Below are 27,616 nucleotides of genomic sequence, written 5' to 3'. Positions count from 1 at the left end.
GTAAAAATTCTTTTTTACTTTTTTTGATTATTTCCTTGCTTTGGCAAACCAAGTTCCATAGAATTTTAAATTCATTTGGAGTATCAGATTTGATGTTTAAAGATAATCTTCAGGACTGGAAATATGGTTACACATTATTATAGAATTGCAATATTTCAGTCTATAAATAAAAACCAAACTAACTTAAATCAAAGTAATTATCACCCTTGGTATATAAATTTATTACATATTCCATCTTCTCAACTGTATGTGATTATACCAATAAACTTCAACGTGAAAAGATTAATAGCTCAATTACGTCAATACGTCAAACAAATACTCAATTTTTATCAGTAACATTTATATTAAATTTTCAAACACTCAATGTATTTGGTGTAATTCTGAGACATTCTTGATGTATCATCTATTACAGAATTGTCAAGGCTTTGAAAGTATGCGTGACTCATATGACATTATATGGATACTCCATTGCACTTCATCTCTTGAATTCAGAAAGAACATAAATAATCTCAATAAAAAAGATCTTTATAAATTATATAACTACTTCATCAAAATTGCAGAAATATTAAAAAACTAAGTTAATGGAATTCAATGTGTATTATCATTATATAAAAGTTAACTGTCTCTGTATTGTTATCTCTGACAAAACCGATTTCTTTGCTTAAATTTAAAGCAGGTTTATATAAAACTGACTGTAAAATAATTGTATAAGTTTAATAACTTGAAAGCTGTTCCAATACTTTTGTAAATCTCTACTTAACAAACGTACTACCCCTTGTAACAGGGAAATCTTCCTTTTTGTTAATAAAGTTTAATTGGATTGGATTATAATATTTGATTTATATAACTACAAAGGTTATCTTACATAAAGGTTTATCATACCAAGTGACCAATCTAACAGGCCTTTGTAGTTATATAAATCAAATACTATAATATAACAAATATTAAAATGAAAACCATATAAAGAGTTTGGTTATTTTAGCCTACTATTGTCACATTTATTGTGATACTCAGATAGTACAAAATGGCACAATTTCATTGATGAAGTACACAGCAATTGAAAATATGGTATGTTAAATTTATTCAGATATAATTTTTTTCTATGTTAGCTCTAATGAATCGTACCATTCACAGCTGAATATTAAATAGTAATCTGCCAGCAAATCAAATTTTGTGGAAAATGGACTAAATATTTAAATAAATCACCAAACGATCACCTAAATATCGGGCTACAATATGGCTACTTAAATGATTGGTACAAAGTAATTTGTCACTAGAGGTAGACATTAGGTGCCATCTCTTAAGAAAATTAATAATTATAATTAAATAAATAAATTATTAAATAAAATTTAAAACCTTCTGGAATAAAAGAACTGACCTGGGACGGGGCTTGAACCCACAACCTCCACTTGCCATGCAGTGCGCTTGCCAGTTACATCACCCAGACCCCGAGCAAGTCTCTGCTTCCAGAAGTATATTAATTTAGATATAACCTTACTTGGTTAAGTATGGTGCTGGCTGGGGATGACTCCTATGCCCATGGCCAAAGACCGTCTCCACAACGGCACTCAGCCAGCTATTGCATTACCCGGCGAGGTATATATATATACAAATAATAACAACTCAAAGCCCAAATGTTTAAATTCAACATCCTAGAAAACCACTTAAGACATATTTTATGCTCACAGGTAATCTAGTATTATGTAATTTTCCTATTTGAATGCCACCATACTGCTGGGTTCAATAGGAAGAAGGAAATGTTGCAGAAGAGAGGTGAAGCTAATTCTATCAAAAATAGTCATTGACTTCCTCCTGCAAGAGATGATGGTCAACGAATACTAATTAATATTACTCTACTATTTGAAAAGTGATTCATGTTAGATGGATTGTGATGGCCCCACAAGTGATTGAAGTTGCTAACCTTAATGTCCAAAACTTTGTATGACTTATTTAAATAAAAATATAAAAATAAATAATTGCTTTTATGTGATTCCACCAAAAAAAAAAAAAACTTGTGAAACTAGGTTGGAAAAGTAAAACTAAACAAAGACATCTAACATGTAAGTAAACAAAACTTTTGAAAGATGTGACATAAGAATACTGGAGCCATATTTGACAGTACGACTCAACATGTGAATAAACTGCACATTCACAGACTACAATGAAGCAGTGTCATCATGATAATAAATAGGAAAGTTAATTATTGGCACAGAAAAAGAATTAGTCAAACTTTTTCTCCCTAAAACCACTTTTTTTAGCTTTTTTGTAATAAAACTTTAGGAAATGCAGATATGAGGTTTTGATTGCCAACCAATGATATGAAAAAATATCTTTAAATAATCCCTAATACTTGCAAGCTTCTTTGGCTTGAATTCAAGCCCTACTTTGTGCCTTAAAATAGTTGCACATTTATTAATTTGGCTGAATGTTAGAACATCTTTAAGCAGTATCAGTGAAGAAAGTTTGGGCAATGGATTTATGAGTTAATAAGGGAGATGAAACCAGAGAAGGGTCAGGATGTCCAGATTTTGTGGTAGTTAAGTATTTCCTTGTAAATATTGCATTTATTAGAATTAGGTTGGTTTATTTGGTTACAGCAATACAGCATGTGAGCATTCTGCCAAAGAAGATGCAGCCCAGAAAGACTTTCATGTAAAGCCGGTTCCTATTTTGGTGTTACTAAAACAAAGAAAACTCAGAAAACTGCACATGGCCAGTCCATTGGCAATGTATGAATTCATGACCAACTACTGGTGTTCAGTGGTTTTATCCACTTGGTTACTGGAGGGTACTTATTGGGTTGAAATTTGAAAAAATTGTAGACCTGTAAATTTCTACTGTTGTCCATCTGCCTGTTTGTCTTTCCTTAATTTCAAGAACAGAGTTAGAGAGATAGATAGATGAAAGACAGGACCCAGATGTGGAAAGCTCATTGCAGGAAGCCCAGATTAACTATATACAAACTTCTGGTCTGCACTGGAAGTCACACTCAGTTTAAAAGTTTTTCCCTGAATGGAATTAGATACATAACTGGCACAACTCTGCTGCTAATGTAAAAGTACATGTACAGGGGTAAAACACTACCAAAAACTTGAGAAACATTGTGTAAATAATTGCTTGTTGGAATAAGAAAAGTACCATTCAGAAATGAAAAAACCTTAGTTGTTAGATGTGGAAAATTAAATACTTAGACTTTTCACAGTGTAAGGCCAAGACTCCACTAGCGTAAAAACGGGTGTAAAACCCCTCGCTGTAAAAACTTTTAATCACGTGACCTATTTGCGTTTGCGCTCAGATTGCAGTGGAGGTCTAGCTTGCAAAGTTTTTATAGCAACGATGCTGTCGAAAATATGCCTGTCCAGTTGTATACATGATATATCAATATAAAGACAATGATTATATTCTACGAGTTTTTTCTGTACTATAATTACAAATGTAGTAAAAATAATATCTTTACTTTCATATATTAACTTTTATTATCGTCCCTTGAAAATGTGTATATTTTCTTCGTTGTCTTAATTTTGAAATAGAAGATATCCAGAGTTATGTAACAATTTTATTATCGTATTATTAAGATAATATACAGCACTTATAAACTTAGCTTTTTTTATTATATACTACTCTAAATTGAAGGATTTTCCTTTGGCTGTCCATATCACATGTTTTAGGCACCCATTATTATAATCGGAATACCTCTTGTCATAGATACATGAATACTTTTGGATGTTTTCGATAAATCTTTCCAGATCTATTCTAGAGTAGCCACGAGAGAACATACACAAAAGCTCCTTTTCTGCCATTTTTGCACTGTGTCACAATGACCTAGATTTCACTGACTTCTGATTGGTGGATGGTACTGTTTTACAGCCATATTCACGTCGAAAGTTGAACACTGCTCAACTCACTTTTATGCTGGTTTTACGACCTGCTCAGGCATAAAATATCATGGTCACATGATTAAAGGCTTTTACGGCGAGGGGTTTTATGCCTGTTTTATGCTAGTGAAGTCTCGGCCTAATTCAATATGGGCAATAATGCCTCTTGGAAATACCTATATACTGAGCACTCAGCATAATCTGGTATTTATTATGACATAATTGCATTAGCAAACTTTTCATAGGAAATCCATTACTTTAATTTAAGTAATTGGTGGTCTGCCAACCTGTACTGTACTACTTTCATAAATATTATATTGCTGAAGTAAAGTGTAAGTATAAGTTATATCTTGATGCCATAATTGAACGCATCTAGTTTGTATTATATTACACAAATAAGTTCTCAACTGTAGCTGTGAATGATTCAAAAATACAAAAGAATGGCCTATTTATATATATATAGATAAAAAGGAAAAATAATTATGGTAAATTTCTTGGATCTTAACTCAGTTTATGTTTAATTTAGTTTGATAATCATTTTGATCTGATCATAGTTTTCTGTTTCTGAAATATATTGTATATATTTTATATAATATTCTATATATTTTATATATTTCATATATTTCAAATATATCTTGATGAATTCTTTCAAGATTCTATTTTTTGATGATCTATAATATAAAGGTATAAAGAGCTTGGAATTCCATTAAAAAAATGGCATAATCTATATTAAAAATAAAGTTAATACCACTGTGATAGAAATTTGTTTTATTAAATTTAAGAGTAAAAAAATTCCTATTTATAATAAAATGAAAAAATAATTCCATGCTAAATGAAATTACAAAATTTCACTTAATGCAAAATAATCTGTAGACTGGAAAGTTTAAGACTTTTATTATATTCCACAAAAATAAATTCAGTAGTTCTTATACTCTATATTCTACACATCTATTGAATTAAAATATTTGTAATAAACTATTATAGCTTATAGAAAAAGTAATATTTTATGATCATTTCTTACCATAAATGAAATTTAATCAATAATTGACCCCAAAAAATTTTTATTATTCATTTTAAATTTATTGCTGTTCTTTTTAATACTATAAGTAAATTAGATTTGCTTTATTGAGGTAAAGCTTTTTTTACAGAATGTAATGTTTTCAAATAACTAAGATTTCAGTTAAGATTGATATGAATTATTAAATTGCTATAATTTTTTACTTTCAGAAATCATTATATATTATTTTTGCCAAAATTCACAAAATAGTTATAATATACCAAATATTTAAGATTTTTTTTATTTCTGGCCACTTAATTTGTAGTAATAATATATATTTGTGTAAATGACTTTATCTTTATATTACTATTTTATTTTAATTTATTATACTAAATTTCAAAATGCAGAAAATTCAAAGTTACCAGATAAAACAATAAAATTTGGAGAAAAAGATGATTATGAAGCCTGTATAGAATTATTAGATGGAATAATACGATTATATCAGATATCAGCTCATAGACAATTAGAAAAGGTGAGTTTTATGATGATTCAAATATTATTTTACTTTTTAAAAATTTAAACTTTAATTTGTATAAAGCTAGGGTTTGAATTATATAATAATTTTTCTTTTTGCTCTGTGGATAATAAGACCATCTTTTTTTTCCATTTTTATCATGAATTCAGTCAGACTGACAATGGGAAGGGCCAGATTGTGAGGGACAGGACTTAATGTATTTGGGATAATCCACTATGAACTGCTTCCTGTGGTTACTCACCTGGATTTTATTCCAGGTGAGTAACCAATGACCAGCCTATTGACCAGATTTCTCAGGTTAATAGGCTGATCCATTAAATACAGAAATTCCTTTTATGTATGATGACTATAGAATTACATAGAACAAAAATATTTTAATAATTACAAAAATTTGATTCAAATTAATGACACGTTTTATTGAAGAAGAGCTTTCTTAAATTACTGAGTCCATTTATTGTCAATATAATTAACAAGTTAAATTTTCGGATTTAATAGATTTTTAGCAATATAAACATAACCCTTCATAAAACAGAATTCTGATAATCTGGCTAGTACTGTGTTACTCTATTTTAAATAGGTTTTATTGTGTTTGTGCACACATGTACACACAAAATAAACAGATGAATACCTATATATATGGCCTAATAAGATAATTCATAATCTATGTAATGTGTTTATGTTAAAGTAAATATAGAGATTATTTTCAGGGTTTTTTTATTTGATTAAAGACTAAACTATTTTAATGTAATGTAGTAAATTACTGATGTTATCAAAATATTATTATTCATTCATCTTAATCCTAAAATTGTCTAATCAGATATTTGTTTAATTAATAATCCAATAAATATTTTCAATAGATTCTATATTTGAATTTTTATTTTTTAAAAGCAATTTATTACATAAATAAATAAAAACTTGTTTATTGCTTATAAATGGTAATTATTAAGACAAATTAGGTACCTTACTTGATATTACATTGAAAAATAGTAGTAAGAAAGTGATATATGTTTTAAAAAAATTTTTAAGTGTATAAATCTGAAAAATTAACTATTTTATAACATGTGGCACCATAGTAATATAAATATTTATTTAGTAAGAGTGCTTACACCTAAGTTATATTTGAGGAATAAACATCTTTGTATTCATGCTCAACTCAATATAATAGATATAATAAGCATTTACTATATGTATGTTTAAATTAAATGATATAAATGTAAAGAATAAATATTTTAATATATGATTATTATACATTAATAAATGTAATGAAAACTTTTGAAGATGTGCTCATTGAGAGACAGTATGCAAGAATATATAATGGCTTTAAAAGACATAGAAAAACGCCATAATCCAAATGATGTGGAAGTTGAAATTGCCTTAAAACATACAAAAGAAGTTTTCATATGCAAATTAACAGAACAAGCGAGGCATCAAGCATGGATATCAGTTGTGGTATATGCTTCTGTAAGTATGTAATATTTTCAATAATTTTAATAAAACGACAAGAAAATAAATTTTAACTTTATTAAATTACATAATTATTTATAGGAGAAGCAATTGGATGTATATTGGATTTTACAAATTTTATTAAGAACATTAGAATTGGCATCTAATTCAGATGATTTTTTTGGATTTGTACCTGATTTTTACGTTGAAGCATGCATTCGCTGCTGTAATGCTCTTCGTTCATTCTTCCCTCCGACTTCACCAATAGAAAATTTGACAGGTTACACAATATTAAATTATTTATCAAAATAGAAAAAATGTAATATGCATTTTTATTATTTTTAATTATTCTGTTTAGGTTACCAAGAGATATTAGTGAAATATGGAACATTTTTGGCCCATCATTTTGCAGATCGTCGTGTTGTTAATGCAGGTAATTAATATATCTAAGTTCTAAATAACTAGTAAAATAAATCATTTTGATAAGACAAAAATTATTTTTGGGAGTGCATTATTTCTGATGCTTTTCAGGATCTCCAGGCAAGTGTCCATAATTTGCCTGAGCCCTGTGATATATCATCAAGGCTGCACTTAAGTGGGTTTCTGATGATATAATTCATATTAAGTGAAGACCAGATCATTTTCTGTAAAAAAAAAAAAAATATTCAATGGTTTTCATTATCTTTAGCTCTGACTATAACATAAGTAAAATAAACAAAATTCAGTTAAATACATTTTACAGAATTGGACTGGAGTAATACATGTTACCTTAATTATAGTTATAAGTTCATTCTATGTTCAATAATTTTTATTTTTACATCATAATTATCAGTAAAAATATATAAATTATTAAAGTAAATTATTGGAGTTTGTAAAATAAGTAGCATTTGAATTTTGTCTTTTTAAAATAGTTTTTTATATTTTTTAGAATTTTTTCAAAAATTTTTCTGATTTCAGAAATATTAAATTCAAACAAAAATATCTGAGATGTAAAAAGATTGCACCAAGTAAAAACTTATGACAATTTAGATGACAGTCAAAATTTTTCTTAGGAGTCTTTCTTTGGTAAAGATAAGCTTGGCACTTTGAAGTGAAATGCAGAAAAGAATAATACAGGTGAAAGTTTTGTGGGTACTGCTTCAAAGTTTCAAGCTTATTTTTACCAAAGAAAGACTCCTATGAAAAATATTGACCGTCATCTAAATTGTCGTAAGTTTTTACTTGGTGCAATTTTTTTACATCTCAGATGTTTCTGTTTGGATATCAATTGTTTTTTGTGTAATAATTGTATTATTACATCAAGACAAGATGATGATGTACAATTCAGTTGGTGGTTACCAACACCAACCAAATGCTTTTAATATTAATTTTGGTCAGTGTTGACTGAATGCAGCGCTGACCAATGATTTCAATATATTGTTTAGAAAAAATCATTATAAAAAGTTTTAATTTGCATAAATTTGAGCTTTTGTTATTCTGAATAATGTTGTGAATAAAATTAATTTGTTTCAATGCAATTTTATCCTTAAAAGCATTCAAGAGTTGGAATTTTAATAGTGGCAACCCTGAAATTACAGTCTGTAAAAAAAGAAAAACGTTTCAGATTTTCACTGTCCTTCAATGTAGTCACCAGCAATGTAGTCACCAGCAATGTTTAAGACTTGTTGTCAGTGATGTGGAAGTCACTGGATGCTATTGGCAGAACCTGTTTGTTGATTGTCTGAATAAAGCAGTCTACTGCCTGAAGAATATCTAGAATAGTTCTGAAGCACCTTCTATGCAGTGGTTTCTTCATTTTAGAGATAAAGTCAGTCACAGGGGCTTAAGTCCAGAGAACATGGTAGATGGTAGAGAACTTTCTAGTTCCAGCAACTGAACAATGTGGCCACCACCCATTGTGCAACATGTGTTTGAGCATTGGCATTCAAGATGATGGGTGATGGTTTGTTCTGCAGAAAGTGTTTCTGCATTTCTCTCAAAGCTGACTGCAGATTGTGTTCCAAAAATGTAGCGTAATACTGTACATTTATGGTCAGGCCTAGGGGTGTACATTCACTTGTTCTTCACTTGCACAGGGATGATCTTAACAAAGCTTATTTTTCTCATTTTAACATCTCTCATTAAAGGCTTTTACCCATCTTGCTATTGTTTTATATGGTATTGCAGATTTCCCATAAACCTCTAAGAGTGCTTGATAATACTGTTGTGCAGTATGACCTCTGGCACTTTTAATTTTTATCCAACGTCACTGTTCCAATTTTGAGAACATCATGTTTAGACTGGGCAGTAGCAACAGGCCTTGCTCTTCTTGTCACTGAGCAAATGCATGGAGTTTTATGGTAAAGTTCATTTACTCTGAGGGTAAGGTAGGTATGTAGCCAACATCAGGTCTAGGCTGCATTAGCTGGTTACACTGCATTGGGTTTTTATAGGACTGTTACTATCATTAAATTTCCAACCCACATAAAATTAAGCCATAAAACTGAAATAGCTCTATGGGTGTTTCGTGAACCTTCACCGATAACGAGAAAGGCTTAAGTTTAAAATTTGAGCTTTCTAGATCCAGTAGTTTTTTGCTACAAGTGTCTACAGTACTGGATGAAGAAAAAGAAGGGAAAAAAAATACATCTTTTTTTTGCAATTTTTGCACTTTTCAATTGCTTATATTTTAGCAACTGCTTTATAAAAAATCTTGAAATTTTGCACACTACCTAAGAAAACAATTACCTTTTGAACAAGATATTCAGAATTACTTTAGGAAGGTGGAGAAATTGACTCCCCCAAAAAATCAACAACTCTGATTCCTGTATATATAGTCAATCAGTGACTTTTTTACTTGGTGGAGAGTCACTATTCTGATCAGGAGTCACTATTGTGACTCTCGATCAGAATCTTATAAAAACAATATATATATATATATATATATATGTGTGTGTATCATGTATGTGATACAATTGTTTTCTTTTAATTGAAAAGTTATTATTTAAGTATACTGAATAATAATTTAATTGATAAGATGACTCCAGCCAATTTCAGTATATCATGTTTACTTATATACTTCTCATCACTGCATAAATTGTTCTTTGGTTCCAAAAAATAAAAAATAAAAATTTTTCACCAACAGAATGAATTAATTATTCAATTTTATTTATTGCAAATTTATTAATAAGCAAATGTCAGAGATAACTCATGATAAGTCTAATAAATATGGTAAAAAATCAGAATCTCTTGATGTCTAGTTATAAAAATAAAAATACTCTGACGTCTTTGCAACTGTTAACTTTGTAGTTAATTAATCAATTTTTTAATGATAAACAGCTTTCAGATTTGTCTAACTTCTTAAATATTTAAAAGCTGTTTATTTTATAGTTAAAATTCAATTTGAATTTAGATACTAGTAATTTGAATTTCATATAATCAATAAGATGTTATCATTTTGTACAATATTATTTAAAGTAGCATTAAGAATAAAATAAAAATTATCATCAACTTACATTGCTTTATACTAATAGTTTTATTTTTCAATTTAAAATTTCATTGGAAATCTATCAAAAGTAAAATTAACTTAAAGACAAATCAACAAATAGCCCACTACTCCTTATACTCCAGTGCAATTGGATTTATTTATTACTTAGCAGATGCAAAATATAGCCTAGTGCAATGCTTGTGTCTACACCCTGTATATTATAAAAGTGTATTCTTGTTGCTGAAAGTTTAAATGAAGATATTACATTTGCATCTTATGCTTATCTTTAATTTTATTTATTTTGATTTTTGTCATAATAGTGGTGAAAATGTTAATCATTAAATAAAAGCTTTTTATTATTCATTCTTAACACTGAAATATTTTTTAATTATTAAAAATCTTATTTACAGAATTAAAAGATAGTTTAGTACAAGCGCTTGCAGCTTACGTTTGTCATCCTACAACACTTAAAGCTCTTGAAGAAATGCCACAAAAAAGGTATAATTTTAGAATAAAAATAATGAAACAAAGTTTAATGGAAGCGTATTTATGAGAGAAACATGCTAACTTATATTGCATATGTAATTAAGTAATTTTAGGAATTATTTATACAATAAATTTATCACTTTTTTTACTATATATTAAAATTTTATAATTTTAGTTTTAACATTTTTATAAACCTGTTTTCATTAATACAATTAAATTATTATTGTTGTTTATTTTGGAGTAAAATATTTTTAAAATTTGAAATAAATTTTGAATTAGTCATATTTTGAGAAGTCAAGTGATGCTAATTTTTAAATACTTTTAAAATTTCGAATTATACCCTCAAAAATATGATCAATAGAAAGTTAAAAAAAATAAAAGTTTTATAATATTTAAAATCAAAATCAACATTTATTATTGGCCTTTTTCAGTTTTTTGCTATTTAGAATTGTCATTTCACATCCACTCTTATTTTTTACATTTCAATTGGATTATATTGCTATAAGTTATATGTTGTAATATAACATATAAATTCGGCATTGTTAACAGTAATCTATGACAACAATGGAAATTTAATATTTATTGTCTTATGGGCATTATTTTTAAATTTTCTTTATGAAATTATTTAATAAGTTCTTGAAATGAAATCATTGTTTCAAAAATATTATAATACAGTTTAAAACATTAATTTTTAGAATATTAAGTTTTCCAATAGAACTAATTTCTAGAAATTATAAGAATTGATGATAAATTTTGATATTGTCAAAAATAAGAACTTGATGTGAATCAAATACAAAAATATTTAATCAGTTGATAACCATCTGTTTAGTTTTTACAATTCATAATCAAATTCAATTCTAATTATTTAATTAAATTTTAGTATTTTTTAAAGCATTTTTACATCTAAATTTTTCTCCATGTTTCCAAGTCTTTTTCTTTTTTGTAGTCAATGAAAATTAATTATGTTCAATAAAATACAGAGATGCATTTCTATTTTTTAGTAATACAGTTTAATGGACTCCTGCTGTTTGATGATTTCTTTTTATATTCTTTCATACACGCATTTGGAAAAAAAAATTATCAGGCAAAGGAAATAATGATTAATAAAGATACAAGAGAATGTGTGCAATATTTTATTTATATATTAAATCTAATTATATATAACTTTATATTTACAGTCAAACAATAATGGTAAAAGCTCTTTTACAACCATATGAAAACCGTGCTTGGGCACAGTCTAATTGGATTTTAGTTCGTTTATGGAAGGCAAGTCATTTTTTTGATAAAATTTTTATAAATACAGTATTTATTCATTTAGATTGCTTTATTAATTAACACATTATAACTTTAAACAGTTTTTGAAATACTTTAATTCATAAAATAACAATTCATAAATTTACAAAATATGAAATGCAGTATATTATTTAGATTATATTGCAGTATTATTGTAGTATTGAATGCAGATTGATCCAAAGCAAACTTAAAACATTTCTTTACAAAGAATTGAATTATATGAAGTAGCATTTTAGAACTTAGATCTTTCTTAACAAACACAATCACTGAAAATTTTTGTAATGTAGCCTCTGCACATTTTAGTTATAAATGATTCAGCGATTTAAACTGTTTCTAATTTAAATTACACATTTGTCACTTGCTAATGAAATATTAATTTAAACAAGACAACTTTTATCACTCTTTCAAACTTATTTAATTAAATTTTTCTGTGAAAACAGAACATTATTTAATAAAAGGTTTAATACATCAAAAATTTGGCTAAAAAAATAGCAATTACAAGCTGTGACCAAATGATATATAAATTAAACACTTTGATCTTATGGGCTAATTTTACATCATAATTTGTATAATTATTTAATAAACTCAACATATAACAGTCATAAATTAATTTAATAAATCTATAAATTTCTCTTATTTACATGTTTTTAGAATGACATTTTTCTGTTTATAACTTTAGTAAATTTATTCGTGATATCAAATAATTATAGTGAATTTTTTTTAGGGTTGTGGATTTGCTTTTCGTTATTCGTTACCTCCTCACATGACAAGGCGTTTTAATTTAAAATCACAACAACAAGCTGAATGTGCTACCTCAAGTCATCATAGTTAGTAATTTATTTTATATTATTTTCTTATAATTGATTTATAATTAATGTGTTAATACTACATTTTATAGGACCATGTCCTTCTGTTATTTTCCAACAACATATAGTCCAATGGTTACTAGAACATCCTGATCATGCAGCTGCATTTTTAAGTAGTGTCCTTACACAATTAAATTGGGCTTTTTCTGAATTCATTGGTATGTTACAAGAGGTAAGTCTGAAATTGATTTTGATTATAATATGCATTGTATCTATTTATTCAAATAAAATCGTTTAATTATCAAAATATTTAAAAAACAAAAGTAAGCAGCCTGTTTTAAATGATTAAAATTTCTTTAATAAAAATATTGTAGAATTTGTCTTTATTAAAACTAATTTATAGAATTCATTAAAATAATAGTGATTATTAATTTTTATAAGTAGAATAAAGGAATTTTAATAAATTAAAATACAAAAACTAAAAATTTATTATAAAGTATATATAAAAAATAAATTTAAAACAATGGGGTTGGTTGTATATATATATTAAAAATATAATTCTAAAAATAAAACAGTTTTAGAATTATATTTTAATAAAAATTTATTATACAGTAAATTTTGTATATAAATAGTTAGCACATTTATATATCTAAGCAGTAATTAATTGATATGGATTTGATTATTAAAGCAATTTATAGTAATTAAACATGAAAAAGTTTTCACTGTAAGACCATAAAAGTGATATTTTTTAGATTTTATATGGCCTTTTGATAGAATTAATTAAATCTCTTAGATATTTGTGAGTACAGCAATGCATTGATTTATTCACTTTTATTTTATTTTGAAAATATTTAACTGAAGTAAATGTTTTTAAAAACAATATTGTGAAGAGTGTGACCAACACTTGCATTAAGAACATTCTCTTGACAGCTTGTATCTAATATCCATAGATCTACAGTTTTTAGACTTACTCTATCATTCAATTTTTCTAAAATTTCAGCTCTATCTCCAATGGCCCTCAGTATCTTTATTAGAAACCTTTCAGCCAGTTTTGTCTTATTCCATATGCCCTTAATAATTTGCATTTATTTATTTTTTAACCTTATTTCAGTATGTTTTGTAAGCTCTAAAGAAATTTGAATATTAATAATTATATACTAATATCGAGTCAAGATTTTTCTAATTTTTGCATTAAATAAAAAAAAAAATTTAGTGTTAAAAATAAACAAATTAAGTATCATTTATTTAGGTCATAAATATATTGGATATTTTACAGATTACAAGGGCTACATCCAAGAAAATTAGTAGTTAGAATTTATTATTTGATCTTTGAAACAAAATATTTGTTTTATAAAGATTTTAATATTATATTTGAGAAGATTTTGTTATGGATTTTAGTCTGTAGAAATTATGTTTGAGAAAAATCTCATTATGTATTCCATGTAATTGTTAAAATAATTATTTATGTTGATTATGCTAGAGGAAGTTTGAGCCACTTCCTGTGGAGTTATGTACAATATAGATTCTTCTCTTAATCTGTTTTTTCAAAAAAAAGCATATAAATAAATCTGATTTGTACATAATTTTTAATTATAACAAAGGATATCATTTCATAAAGATTTTTTATAACATTGCAAGACCAATTTTGTCTAAACTGTGATAAATGATAATAATATATGCTGAGGAGCATATATTATTATCATTTATCACAGTTAGAGCACTTTAACTATAATATTAGAATTTTTGAACTTAGAAGAAAAAAAATAAAAAATGATTTTCTTTAACATTATGTCTATGGAGGATTTTTTATTTTCAAAAATTTATTTGGACTTTTTCCAACTTAGATGATAAATGGAAATTGGTTAATGAAATAAAGACAATTTTAATGGATGTTTTTTTAGATAAGTGAGGACATTCATCTGCAAGAGGGTAAGGTGAATTTAGTGTTGAAAATAATAAAGTTTGGTAGGTTATAGGAAAGAAACTGAATTAACATCAATTGATTTTCATTAGAAATATATTTTATTGAGATGTTGAATGAATTACAAAAATTCATTGAAAAAGAATGTTTATCATCAGACATTTCATGAATCTCAACATTAAAACTATCTCTCAATATTTTCATATTACATATAGAGGTTTCTTTTTTATCATTAACTTATTATTTTTTATTTAAAAGCATTCCAAAACCATCTAGGACATTCTAGAACTTTCTAAACTCCAAACTCCAAAGTTACATCCCTTGCAGGCATGCAACTTCACCTCACTTAAAAACATCTACTAGTTGTTTTTATTTCATTAACCAATTTTCCAACTGTTATCTAGGTTGAGAGGAGTTCCAATAAATTGTGGAAAATAAAAAATTCTCCATAGATATAATGTTAAAGAAAATTACTCTATTTTATTACTCAATTTCCACTGAGGGTCAAAAATTTTAATATGCTATTACTATGTGCTCCTCAAATTGCTCTATCATTTATCACAATTTAGTTGAAATCACTCGCACATTGTTATGAAAAAATCCTCATAAAATTACATCTTTTTCAATATATTTTTTGAGAATAAAGTGACATTTTTGGTTAGTTTCTTAATGTTTTTTTTTTAGTTTGAAATTAGTTAGCAATAAAACTAGCTATTTATTGAGAAGTATTGAAGTAAGTTCTTTTTTAATTATTTACAACTGAAAATTCTCTTTCAGTACATGATATTGTAATGCTGTTGTCAAACTGTATAGTTTTGTAATGCTGAAATGTTCATAACTCACAAGAAAAATATAACACAACTGAGAATAAAATTAGAGTTTTATGCAAATATTATTTTCTTTTCAGATTCAAAATGCATCTAATAGACCTGAAAGAGTTTTTATAGATTCACGTCAATTAAAAATATGTGCCACCTGTTTTGATTTAGCATTAGCATTACTTAGGGTATTGGAAATGATAGTGCACTTGGTGCCAGAATTATTTACAGATGTTTCAAAACCTTCTTCAGAAATATTTTTACCTCGTCTCTTTCAGGTAATGGAATTTTGAGATAAATTGACAAATTATTATTTGTTTTCACTTATACATAAATTATTATTAATATAGTTGGTATGCCAAGTTCTAAATAGGGTTACATCAAGATCTGGTTGTTTTTATCTTGTTGTCAGTATGGAAATTCCAGGGCTTGAAACGATAGATCACTTTCCTATAATAGCAGCTGTAACTGGAATATTGACATCTTTGATATTGGAAGGTTCACCATCTAGGTAATAATATGTATATTTAGAATGACTCAAAAATTATTGACATTCTTTAACAGCATTAATAATAATAAATTTAAACCATTTTCCATTACTATCCATTAGGAAAAAAATCCTATCTCTATGAGGATCATTTATAAATATTATCAAATTTTTCAAATTTCTACAATGTTTGATCTAATAATTATTTTTCATCCATTAGAAATATGTATATATAAACAAATTTTTTAAAATCTTATCCAGTTTAATGTAAATGTAATTAAATTTTTAAATTTTCTTAATTATTTTATGAATTTGGAATATGATGTGGTAAAGCTATTTAGATAAGTTTTGTTCTTTTACTTTTATAAACTTAACATTATGAAGATAAAACTGAAATATAGTTCTTTTAAATAATGTCATTCAGAAAAACTTAGAAAGGCCAATGAAAAAGTTTTACAGATTATCACAAAACTTTAATCAAGAAATAACTTCTTAAGAAATATAAATATACTCCTTATAAAACTAACTTTATATTTCGAATGAAAAGTTAAAAAAACAAATGTATATATTATACAGAAAAATAATGTTTATAAATAAATGGTGAAAGTAAACAGCTATGCTCATCCAGCATTCAGGTATTTTTTCTACTTGAGGTGAGATGGTAAACATGATAGTTGACAGCCTAACTAGCATAGTGTGACCTATTGACTAAGGTGTCAACCTATCATTCTGAGAGAGACAGGATAAAATCTGAGCAGTTAAAGACCCCAGAAATTTTTCATGGGTGGTCAATCCAGATACATCAAACCCATTTTTCACCATATGGCTACTCCCATTATAGGTCTGGACAAACCCACTATAAGTAAGAGGGGAAAAAAACTACTACAGTTCTTGTAACTTTTGATTTTTCTTAATATTTTATCAACGTTTCATTTAGAAATAAAAATGGGTCATTGCACAGTTTATGATTATAATAATTATTCACAGAACAAAAACCAAAATATAAGTTATTTTGGTTTTCATACAAAGAAATGTCTGACAAATGGATCTAAATATGTTAACACAAGGATAAATTTAATGCAAAAATATGCAAGTTTTAAAACCACATAAGTCAAAGTATATTTTATGAAAATTATTGAAGAATAACAAGAAAAAAGTATTTCATATGAAGCTCTTTATCTGGCAAGAAGCTGAACATACATTGGAATAAGAGGGCTTAACAAGAAAGTAAACTTTGATATCTCAAAGTTTTCATTTCAAATAATAATAGAAAATTAAAGAAAAATATGTTTACAATTACAAATATTAAAGCATAATAAATATTATGGTGCGTAATGCCTATAATTCCAATGAATTAGTCAATGCTAATACTTTAAATATTTGATTTGTAAATTTTTCAATGTAATTAATAAAGCATATTACTTTTTGTGATGTTAAATTAAACAATTTAATTCTTAAAAAATAGATTATTTAAATGATGGAGTCAGATTAATTTTCCAATCTTATGTAAATGTATTGTAGAAAAATACACAAAAGTTTCTCTCTGCAAAGTTGGTTTGTCTTTTTATATTCTTAATTTTAGGTCATTATTAATGTAATGTTTTAGAATTTGGAAGTTGCTTATCCTCTTAAGTCAGAAAGGAAAGAAAATTTGAATTTTCATGTATTTTTCTACAATACATTTATGTAAGATTGGAATTTAATTCTTATTTTTCAGTTTATTCTTTGTGATGTTAAGTTCTTAAAAAAGATAACAACAACAACTGCTACTAGAAAACTGAAGATGTATCTAATAAACTAGAGAAATCAATGTAGATTATTATTTCATACATCTTATGTATTTCATAATAAACAGTTTGTAATAAAATAAAAATTACAAAATTAAAACACAGTCAATCTATTTATATAACAGTAACTTTTTACTATGTATTATGCTATATTCTTTTATTTTTTTAATCAGATTACATTGACAGAAAAAGGAATGTAATGTCCATTGTGTGCTTAAGCAATTTGTTTACTTCCATCATGATATAAGTGCATTCATAAATAGTTATTCCTCAATATTAGCTTTCTAAAATAGACAATTTTCTCAATATTTTTGCTATGATAAAAAATATAGAAAACATTGAATGATCCTCATATTTTTTTAACTTGAATATTATTTTGTATTAATTTTACTGTAAACAGATGTTAAATTAATATATGTATAATTAATTTTTCTTTAAATTGAAAAATTCTTGGCACCATATTGTAAAATTTGAATTATACTCTGTTTTTTCAGGTTGCCAAATGATTTATTATATGTAAAAATATTTTAAGCCAATGCAGTTACAGAAAAGTTGTTATGAAATCATACAACAATTTAAATTTGAATGAATAATTTTGTATATCAATATATTTTGTGTTAACTTAAATGTAAGTGGTGGTTCAGTTCAATAACATTTGTTGTTCTGTTGCAAGAATTTCTATAATTGGAGCTGGCTTAAATAGGCAAAAATACATTTTTATATATAATAAAAGGTTTGGTTAGCTGAAGAAAGTTTTAATTGCATAATTAATCATCTAATATAATATATTTTCAATTAATTTTATTTATTTAATAATACAGTTTAATCTGATATCTGTTTTAAAATTTAGTCGCGAATGTGCAATCATAGCGCTTCTGGCAGAACCAAGTTTTCAACCGTCCTGTTTAGATTTTCTTCTTGGTGAAGTGGCAACTGCTTCTGTAGGAAAACGTGCCAAAGAGCGTCCTTTTAATTTAAGAAACTGTGAGTTGCGTTTACATTTATTTTCTCAAAAATAATTAAAAATAAAGAAAATGAAATTGTTTCAATATTAATAATCATTATTAAAACATATAATTTAGTTTTTAAACTTTAAATTAGTCTTCAGTTGCATCTACTTTTTTGCTTCTTTAATGAAATAATATAGAAATTATTGTTTTATTAAAACTTTTACAGGATAATGTACTTAATTAGTTTTTGATAAAAAGTATTTATATATTTATTTGTGTAATTATTTTTGCAGTTAATGAAGTCAGCGAGGAAGAAATTAGAAAAGTTGAGCAATTAATTCATTTGTTACAATCTCGACACCATGCAATTTCTCTGGCACAGGCAGATAAAATAATAAATGAGGAAGAATTGTGTACTATTTGTTATGCCAATCGTAAATCTGCTTTATTTGAACCATGCGGTCATGAATCTTGCAGGTATGAATAAACAACCGATTGTTAAACTAAAAACATAAAACTATAAAATATTAACTCATATCATTAATATTTTTCCTAACAGAGCTTGTATCAGTCTTCACCTGTTAAGTCATCGAGAATGCTTTTTCTGTAAGGCCATTGTCGACACTGTGACATCATCAGATGGTGAAGTACTTTTACCAACACCTAACAAAACAGTCTCAAAATGAACAGTTTTTTAGAAATGGAAACAGCATATTATTTGTGTAAATAAGTAAAAAAAGATTATTATTTAATTTGAATGCATATGAATTCTTTACATGTGCTACAGAAAAACTTTTCATTGAATACTTTTGCATGTACAACAAATTGCAATGTACTTAAATATAAGTGATATTTATAATTAAAATTTGTTTGCTTTGATATATTTAAATACTATGCCAAAATTACAGAAGAAAAATTTAGCAATGCTTCCTATAGATCAACTTTATAAATTTATTTGGACTGCAAAAGACACTTAAAATGTTGAAAGAAAAGCATTTTATGTTGATTTATTAAACAGTGTAAAGACTTAAAATTTTTTGATTTAATTAAAATATATATATATATATATATATATACATATAAATATATTTGGTGATACTTTGGACTCACTGTAAATATTCGAGTAAACTAAGAAAATAATGGAAAAAATTTAGATTTTCAATTAATTTTTATTGTATACAACTAGTCATTATCTCTCAACAAATTTTGCACCACAATCAAATACACTGAAACTACAAATTGAATACAATCAAAAATACTTGCAAAATATAAATTTTCCTCGTTACTTTCATACTCGAGTATTTCAAGTTAGCTTTGAAGTATCACCAGTCTATTTTAATTAAATACACTTTAAATATAACATCCTGAAATGTACAATATTGCTAAAACTTTTAAAAATACGTTAAATTAATATTTATAGTTTTTGTAACATAATTAAACTTTGTTTAAAAAATGTTAATATTTCTTAAATTTTAAATGAACAAATTAGTTCTGTAAGTTTACTGTGATATTTTTCACTCTTAACTTCCCATAATTTGTTTTGAAATGTTACTTGAAAAAATGTAAGGTAGAACCTGTTTAAGCAATTTATATTTATATTAGAATGTAATTAGTTATATTAATCAGATATCCAGTTTTGAGTTTCCTAAATAAGATTGATTGATAATTATCTATATGTGATATCCCATGTAAATTTTAATTTACACTTTTCTACAAATAAAAACATAATTTCAAAACAATATCTTAAATAATCTTGTATCTTTAATAGAATTTATGGAAATTCTTTTACATTTTTTGTAAAGATTTTATTTATTGAATATTATATAATGAAGATTTTTTATGATCTTTATAATTTCATATTTAAAAAAATGTGCAGAAAAATATTTGCTTATAGAAAAATAGTAATAAATTAAGTGATAAAACAGCATATTGAAATATTAATTCTATCTTTAAAAGTTTTAAGTTTTAAAATTATTCTTTAAATTGTTGAATTTGGGTATATTTTATTATATCAGTTGATCAGATGAAAAGTTTACTTGCAAGGAATATACACATTGGCCGTTAAAATTGCTACACCGTGATGGCGGCATGCAACAAATGCGAAATTTGCATGAAAGATGCAACATACTGGGATATGCAAGTGATCAGCATTTCAATTCATGCTTGCAAAGCAGGTAGGAGTAAGGCCATCTACAATCTGTATAAAAAAGAAGGGGAATCACAAATGTGAAGCACTATCCCTTTCTGAAAACCATAAATACGTATAAATAAATTCCGTGCCAAATAAATAAATTTTAGACCAAAGGCCAAGTTTGGAGCCCTTCTATGTCTGGATCTTAGACCAATTGCCCTACTGACTTCCACTCAATGGCAGACTTATATTTTTGGTACTCCAAAGCTCTGTTATGAGGCCCCTTCACAATCAGCAGTAGGGCAAAACAACCTACAACAAAATCCAAAAGGCCTTGCTGTCCTTGCAAGGACCTCAAAACCCAAATGACAGAGAACAGGTTTCTCATATATAAATTGCATTTGCACATTGGTTGCTTGTGTAAAGGTTTTGTTATGCTTTTGTAAGAAAAAGGAATGCCTACCAGCACATGTCAGGGTTTGATCATAGTAGAATTGTAGCCTACTAGGGCTGTTGTTTATCATTCTGTGCTATTGCTGCTTGCATTGGTCATGATCCCATGACTGTCATGAGAGTGTGGAATCATTGGGTCCATGAGGGCCATACAGAATGAAATGCAGGATCTCAACGAACCTTGGTCTCTAACGTCCGACATCTTGTTCACATGACCTTGCGGGATCATATACCCCGAGTCAGGAAATTGGGTCGTTTTCAGAACAGCAAGCATCTGCAGACAGTCTGCAGAACAATGGATTATTAGCACATGACCATTGCTGTGGCTTCCCTTGATACTGCAGCAGATAGGCAATGGTGCATTCAATAATGAATATGGACACAGGAGTGGTGTCATATCATCTTTTCGGACAAAGCCTAGTTCTGCATACAGCATCAGATAGCCGTATCTGTGTGGAAGCATCGAGGGGAATGATCTTTTCCCAGTTTGCATTTGTCATTGTCATGCGGGCCCAACACTTGGAGTGATGGTAAGGGGTGCCATTGAGTACATATCCCAGTTGCCTCTTGTTTGCATAGCCAGTAATTTGGACAGCTGGTGTTACATTTCTGATGTGTTAAGACCTGTTGCTGTGCTCTATCTTTGAGATCGTCATGCTACCTTTCAATAGGACAATGCACAACTGCATGTTGCCCTTGCTGTCCTGACCTTTCAAAATACAGAGGGTGTTCTACTGTTGCCCTGGCAAACACAGACAGATCTGGAGAACGTGTTGTTCTCCAGATCTGTCACCAATTGAGAACGTCTGGTTAATGATTGCCAAGAAACTGGCACACCACCACTCTCCAGCCAGTACAATAGATGACTCTGGCAGAGTTGAAGCCACATGGATTACTATACCCGTACCTGCTGTTGAAACTCTGTTCAACTCAATGCCCATCCGGATTACAGCTGTTTTGCTGCCAGAGGCAGCTGCTCTGGGTACTGATTTCTGCATGCTCTGTACCTCAAAATTATCTGTGAATTTAATTATGTTCTTCTTCCCATTATACAGGGTGTTTCAAAAAGAATCATCCGATTTAAAATTATATAATAATTTTAAATCGGATGTATTGGAAAGTAATGGAGATACACACTTAAGATTACTTTTATATTACAGGACTAATCTTCAAGTTTTTTTTACATACTAAATCATAGGTGCTCAATGTGCCCACATTTGGATGCATGGCATATGTTCAAACGGTAGTGAAATTTGTCCAAACTTTTGCAAGCGTTTGGATCCACTGCTGCTGTTATGCAGTTTTGAAGTTTGACCACTGTAGCTGGAAGAGGAGGCACATATACAGAGTCTTTTATACCCCCACAAGAAAAAAAATCACAAACAGAGAAGTCTGGTGACCTAGGAGGCCAGTAATGTAAAGCTGAATTATTAGGTCCCATGTGACTGATCCGTTGTTGGGAAATCTGTATTCAAAAATTCTTGAATTTCCAGGCTCCAGTTTGGTGGTGCCCTGTCCTGCTGGAAAATGAAGTCATCAGTCTTTAACTGTGAGAAAAGTCAGTTCTCTGTTGTCCAGTTGCCATCTTGAAAATATGGAAGAGACAGGTGAATGAAGCATGCATTGCTACCAATTGGCAACCATGTAAAACTTGAGAATTTCTTCTTTTTAACTGTACATTGTTCAATCAAAACGGATTAAAAGCTGAATAGTTATGATTTTTTTAAATCGTATGATTCTTTTTGAAACACCCTGTACTGTATGTGTACAATAAATATTATTCTGCTATTTGCTTTCCTTCCTGGTTTAGCACTTTTAATGGCCAGCAGTGTATTTTATAATGTCTTGAGTCAGCCGTGCTCATTACTGTCTTGCTGTGCGTCATGAAAAAATTTATCCCAAACATTTATTTGCTATGGACTTGAAGAATAGAATTTGAAGTATTAAAAAATAAATTAGTGGCACATGACAAGTCAATTAAGTACTACCAACTCAGCCTCTCAAGTAAAATTTCCATTTGATTATCTTGTAATAACAACCTACCAATTTTTTTTTAGTTTCCTAAATATAAAAATTTTGTTTAAAGTAAAAATACAAAATTTAAATGGAATTTCTGTATTACATTCTTTTTATAATTCTTTACTCTAAGAGCACTAAGAAGACCTTTTATTCATGCCAGCTGCTGGTTCACTCAGATGTAATACAGTAGAATGATTAGATGGTGGGAATATTCATTCAGGCCAGACCCCACACAAAATTTCTGAGAACATAGAGGATTTGAACACAGGTTCTTCAGAATAATCACATCTCTTAACTTCTTTGGTTATTCATCTGTCTAACTCAATATTATAAGAAATTTTCACATCACATTCCTATATAAGAATGTGTTTGACTAATGATGCCCAGAATTAATTATTTTACAAGGTAATAACAATATATTGAATTATGCTTTAACTAGAAAATGAGCCCGGCATTGCTTGGGCAAATAATTTGGATTATTTGGTAAATATTGTACATTTGGAAATTAAGTTATTACTATTAACGGTAATCTTCAACAACCATAGTAATTGTTATATAACACATACTCCTTATTGCTGGGAATCATTTTACTGCTTCAAATGAACGTTTTTGTGAGAACCCGAATCTACCGGCAAAATATAAATTTAAATTAGTCTTTATTTTGACATCACTAACCAAATTCCAAACCGAAAACCGACCCGTCTTAGGGAAATGACTGTATTTCCCCTCCCCTCAAACTGAGTCACAACGGAACTAAAGACAAAGTTCGCTCATTGGCGAGAAAATTAACGAGGGGACGAAATAAAAAAGAGGGGAGCGAGGACAGAGGGCAGGTTTTACCGACCTGTTAACCGAGAAAAAGGAGGTCCTACTCCGGCCGACCTCCCGGTGGACCCACATTTTCAACCTGATCAATTTTCTGGAATGTTTACAATCGTTCTATAATCGAACCAATATACAATAGCAAATTCGAATTTAAAATGGTTCGAACATTTAGTTAAAAAATCAAAATATATAAAAAAATATTTATAACAGTGTCTGAAATGTTACCAATTTAATACACCTAAGTACTCGATAAATACAAAACTCAAAGAAGACTAAATGCTGTCAAAAACAAAAAATTGCATCTAAAATAGTACAATAGAAGCCATTCTTCAGGTTAAGCCTTAAATCCTCTCCCTGTCCCCCTGCGGGGAATTTCCAAAAATCCCTTCTTAGGCCGCGACTCCACTAGCCGTAAAAGGGCCGTAAAAACTTTTAATCACGTGACCATGATATTTTGCGCCTGAGCAAGTCGTAAAACCAACGTAAAAGCGAGTTGAGCAGTGTTCAACTTTCGAAGTGAATACGACCGTAAACCGGTACCATCCACCAATCAGAAGTCAGTGAAATCTAGGTCATCGTGACACGGTGCGAAAATGGCGGAAAACGAGCTTTTGTGTACGTTCTGTCGTGGCTATTCTAGAAGATCTGGAAAGATTTATCGAAAACATCCGAAAGTATTCATGTATCTACGACAAGAGGTATCCCGATTATAATAATGGATGCCTAAAACACGCGATATGAACGGCCAAAGAAAAATCCTTCAATTTAGAGGAGTATATAATAAAAAAGCTAAGCTTATAAATGCTGTATATTATCTTAATAATATAATAATAAAAGTCAATATAAGAAAGTAAAGATATTACTTTTACTATATTTGTAATTATAGTATAGAGAAAACTCGTAGAATATAATTGTCTTGATATCGATATATCACGTATACACCGTAATAGTACTGTCGCCGTAAAAAGCTTCGCTAGCCGGACCTCCACCGCAATCCGAGCGCAAACGCAAATAGGTCACGTGATTAAAAGCTTTTACGGCGAGGAGTTTTACGGCTAGTGGAGTCGCGGCCTGACTCCTGATATAAGACATTAGATTATTGGATCAAATTTCATCCGTTATTATTAAATACAGAACGTCCTCAATATATGTCATACTTAATAAGAAATCTCAGTCAACTTTCAAATTAAATAACTGTGGTTTGATAAGTTATTTGGAGTAGGAAAATTAATATTATTTTTTATACTTTTATTATTCAAGGATTAATCTGTCTACATTATAGTAATAAGTAGGCCTATTAAAACTTTATCACAAAAAAGGATATTTAAAAAAATTACTTCTACAGACACTTTCAATTTTTACTTAGAAACAGATAAATTCATTTATTATAAAGACAAACAAAAATTTATTTGAAAAAACAAATATTTGTTTTATTTGCGTCTCTACTTAATAAAAAAAACGACGGAACACCATTTTAAAGTGCATTTTTATTTAAATAATATATTTATAAATAATATGTGGCCAAAAAGTAGCCAATGCGCCAAATGATATTTTTTACGCCAAACTAAAAAAGGGTAGCCAAATCTGGCAACTCTGATACCTAGAAAAACAACTACATATAGCCAACATTTGGCGAAATAGCCAACATATATAGCTAACGCCTACTTTCACCGCCAGAGGGCGACAAGAAGCAAGCGCGGTGCTGTAAAATTGGCGGGAGATGCGAAAGTAGGAGTATGAGTTCTGAATTTTATTCTATAGTTGAAGTAAAGTTATTTTGTGATTTGATAAATACCTATACAAATAGAACGATTAAAAGTACTAATTATAATTAAGACATTTATACATCCCTCATGAGGAAGAATCAATAGTTTGTAAAGATGAAATCAGCTTTAATTATTTTATAGATGTGTTAAGTTAATAAATATAAAAGGAAAGATAATATACAGTAGTAAGTAAACTTGCTTTTTTACTTATTCATAACTTATAAGGGAAAAAAATCTGTTTTAAATCAAATCCTTCATCACTGATCCATTCAAATATCAGAACATATGAATTACAATATAATACATTGAGTTACATATACATAATCATTCCATTAACATATATATAAATTTTTAATCTGTGTGATTATACAATTATTGATTTCAATTCTATATACAATTCTTAAAATTAATATACAAAGATTAAAACTATGAGTTTATTTACAGATAAATGGAATAAGTGTAAATTTTAAAATGCAAACATTAAAAAGATAAATCTGTTTATGTATTATTATAAAATTACTAAATTATAAAATGTAATGTTATAATTTGACATTAAAAGTATCTGTATATAATCCAATGATTTGTGTATATCTATATCCAGCAGTATTACAAATTTAAATCCTTTTTTGGACAGAAAGCATGATTTAAAAACATGCAAATGATCATGATTAGCCAAGTAAGTATCAAGGAACATTTGTATTGGTTTTAAATATGTTAAAGAAACTGTTATTTGAAAGTTTAGTCTTTTAATTATTTTATTTCAGAATCATTTAAATTATATAAAACAGATACGTGCTCAGCAAATAATTAGTTTAATTCACCACACTACACCTTTTTTGTGTTGCCAAGATAGTTTTATTGAAAAAACTAACGTTTTCGGCCTACTCAATAGGCCATCCTTAGGCTTAACTTGCAAAACAGAAATTCAAAACATCAACAACAGAAAAAAGAACAAGAAAGTAACTGAAAAATAATATATACAAATATAAATATACAATAAAATCAAAATAGTAATAGAAATAAAAAGTAAAAAATAAAAATAAATCTACTAGTGATACTTTATATAAACATAGTAGCAAATTGTTAAGGAATAATTGATGAAAATTGTAAACATAAACTAAGGCAAGACTACAAGAGTGTGTTAAATTTTTTGATTGTAAATTTCCAAGCTGTCAGTTGGCTGTCTGTGTCCCTTGCATTTATGCATGCCTCTTCCAGCTTGCTTTTGTAAATTGAAATTTTGTAAATTTCAATTTTTTCAGCGGTATTTGCTAACGTTGGGGAGCGCAAGGGTTTCACAATAACTGCTTTAATCGAAAACGTTAGTTTTTTTTAATAAAACTATCTTGGCAACACAAAAGGGTGTAGTGTGGTGAATTAAATTCATTTAAATTATCTAAAAATTTTCAACATGTTTTTATCAACTGCTTTATTAACTTAGTATTATTTTAAATATAGTTTGTTTGTTAATCCTCTGTAATCTGAAATTTTTGAAAACATGTTTTTTGTGAAATATAGAATTTTGGAAAAATAGACATAAACAGAAAGAAACATGTCT

The 27,616-nt window shown here is 28.0% G+C and overlaps 1 protein-coding gene across 1 annotated transcript in view; it reads left to right on the top strand.

The window, feature by feature from the left end:
• The window catches only part of LOC136985832 (E3 ubiquitin-protein ligase RNF123-like), an 86,476-nt gene extending 65,873 nt beyond the window's left edge, over positions 1-20,603 (top strand). The window contains exons 19-31 of the mRNA XM_067283202.1: positions 5,280-5,404; positions 6,686-6,868; positions 6,953-7,130; positions 7,209-7,283; positions 10,727-10,814; positions 11,981-12,068; positions 12,820-12,922; positions 12,994-13,133; positions 15,730-15,918; positions 15,991-16,151; positions 18,765-18,898; positions 19,158-19,341; positions 19,424-20,603. Coding sequence (XP_067139303.1) covers positions 5,280-5,404; positions 6,686-6,868; positions 6,953-7,130; positions 7,209-7,283; positions 10,727-10,814; positions 11,981-12,068; positions 12,820-12,922; positions 12,994-13,133; positions 15,730-15,918; positions 15,991-16,151; positions 18,765-18,898; positions 19,158-19,341; positions 19,424-19,550 — 1,775 coding nt within the window. The 3' untranslated portion in view covers positions 19,551-20,603. The remainder of the gene's footprint in view (positions 1-5,279; positions 5,405-6,685; positions 6,869-6,952; positions 7,131-7,208; positions 7,284-10,726; positions 10,815-11,980; positions 12,069-12,819; positions 12,923-12,993; positions 13,134-15,729; positions 15,919-15,990; positions 16,152-18,764; positions 18,899-19,157; positions 19,342-19,423) is intronic.
• Positions 20,604-27,616: the final 7,013 nt, after the last annotated feature.

The sequence above is a fragment of the Centruroides vittatus genome, unplaced genomic scaffold (assembly GCF_030686945.1).
Source record: "Centruroides vittatus isolate TY-2023 unplaced genomic scaffold, ASM3068694v2 contig_979, whole genome shotgun sequence".
Classification (NCBI taxonomy): Eukaryota; Metazoa; Arthropoda; class Arachnida; order Scorpiones; family Buthidae; genus Centruroides; species Centruroides vittatus.
This window is presented reverse-complemented; position numbering and strand designations above follow the sequence as displayed.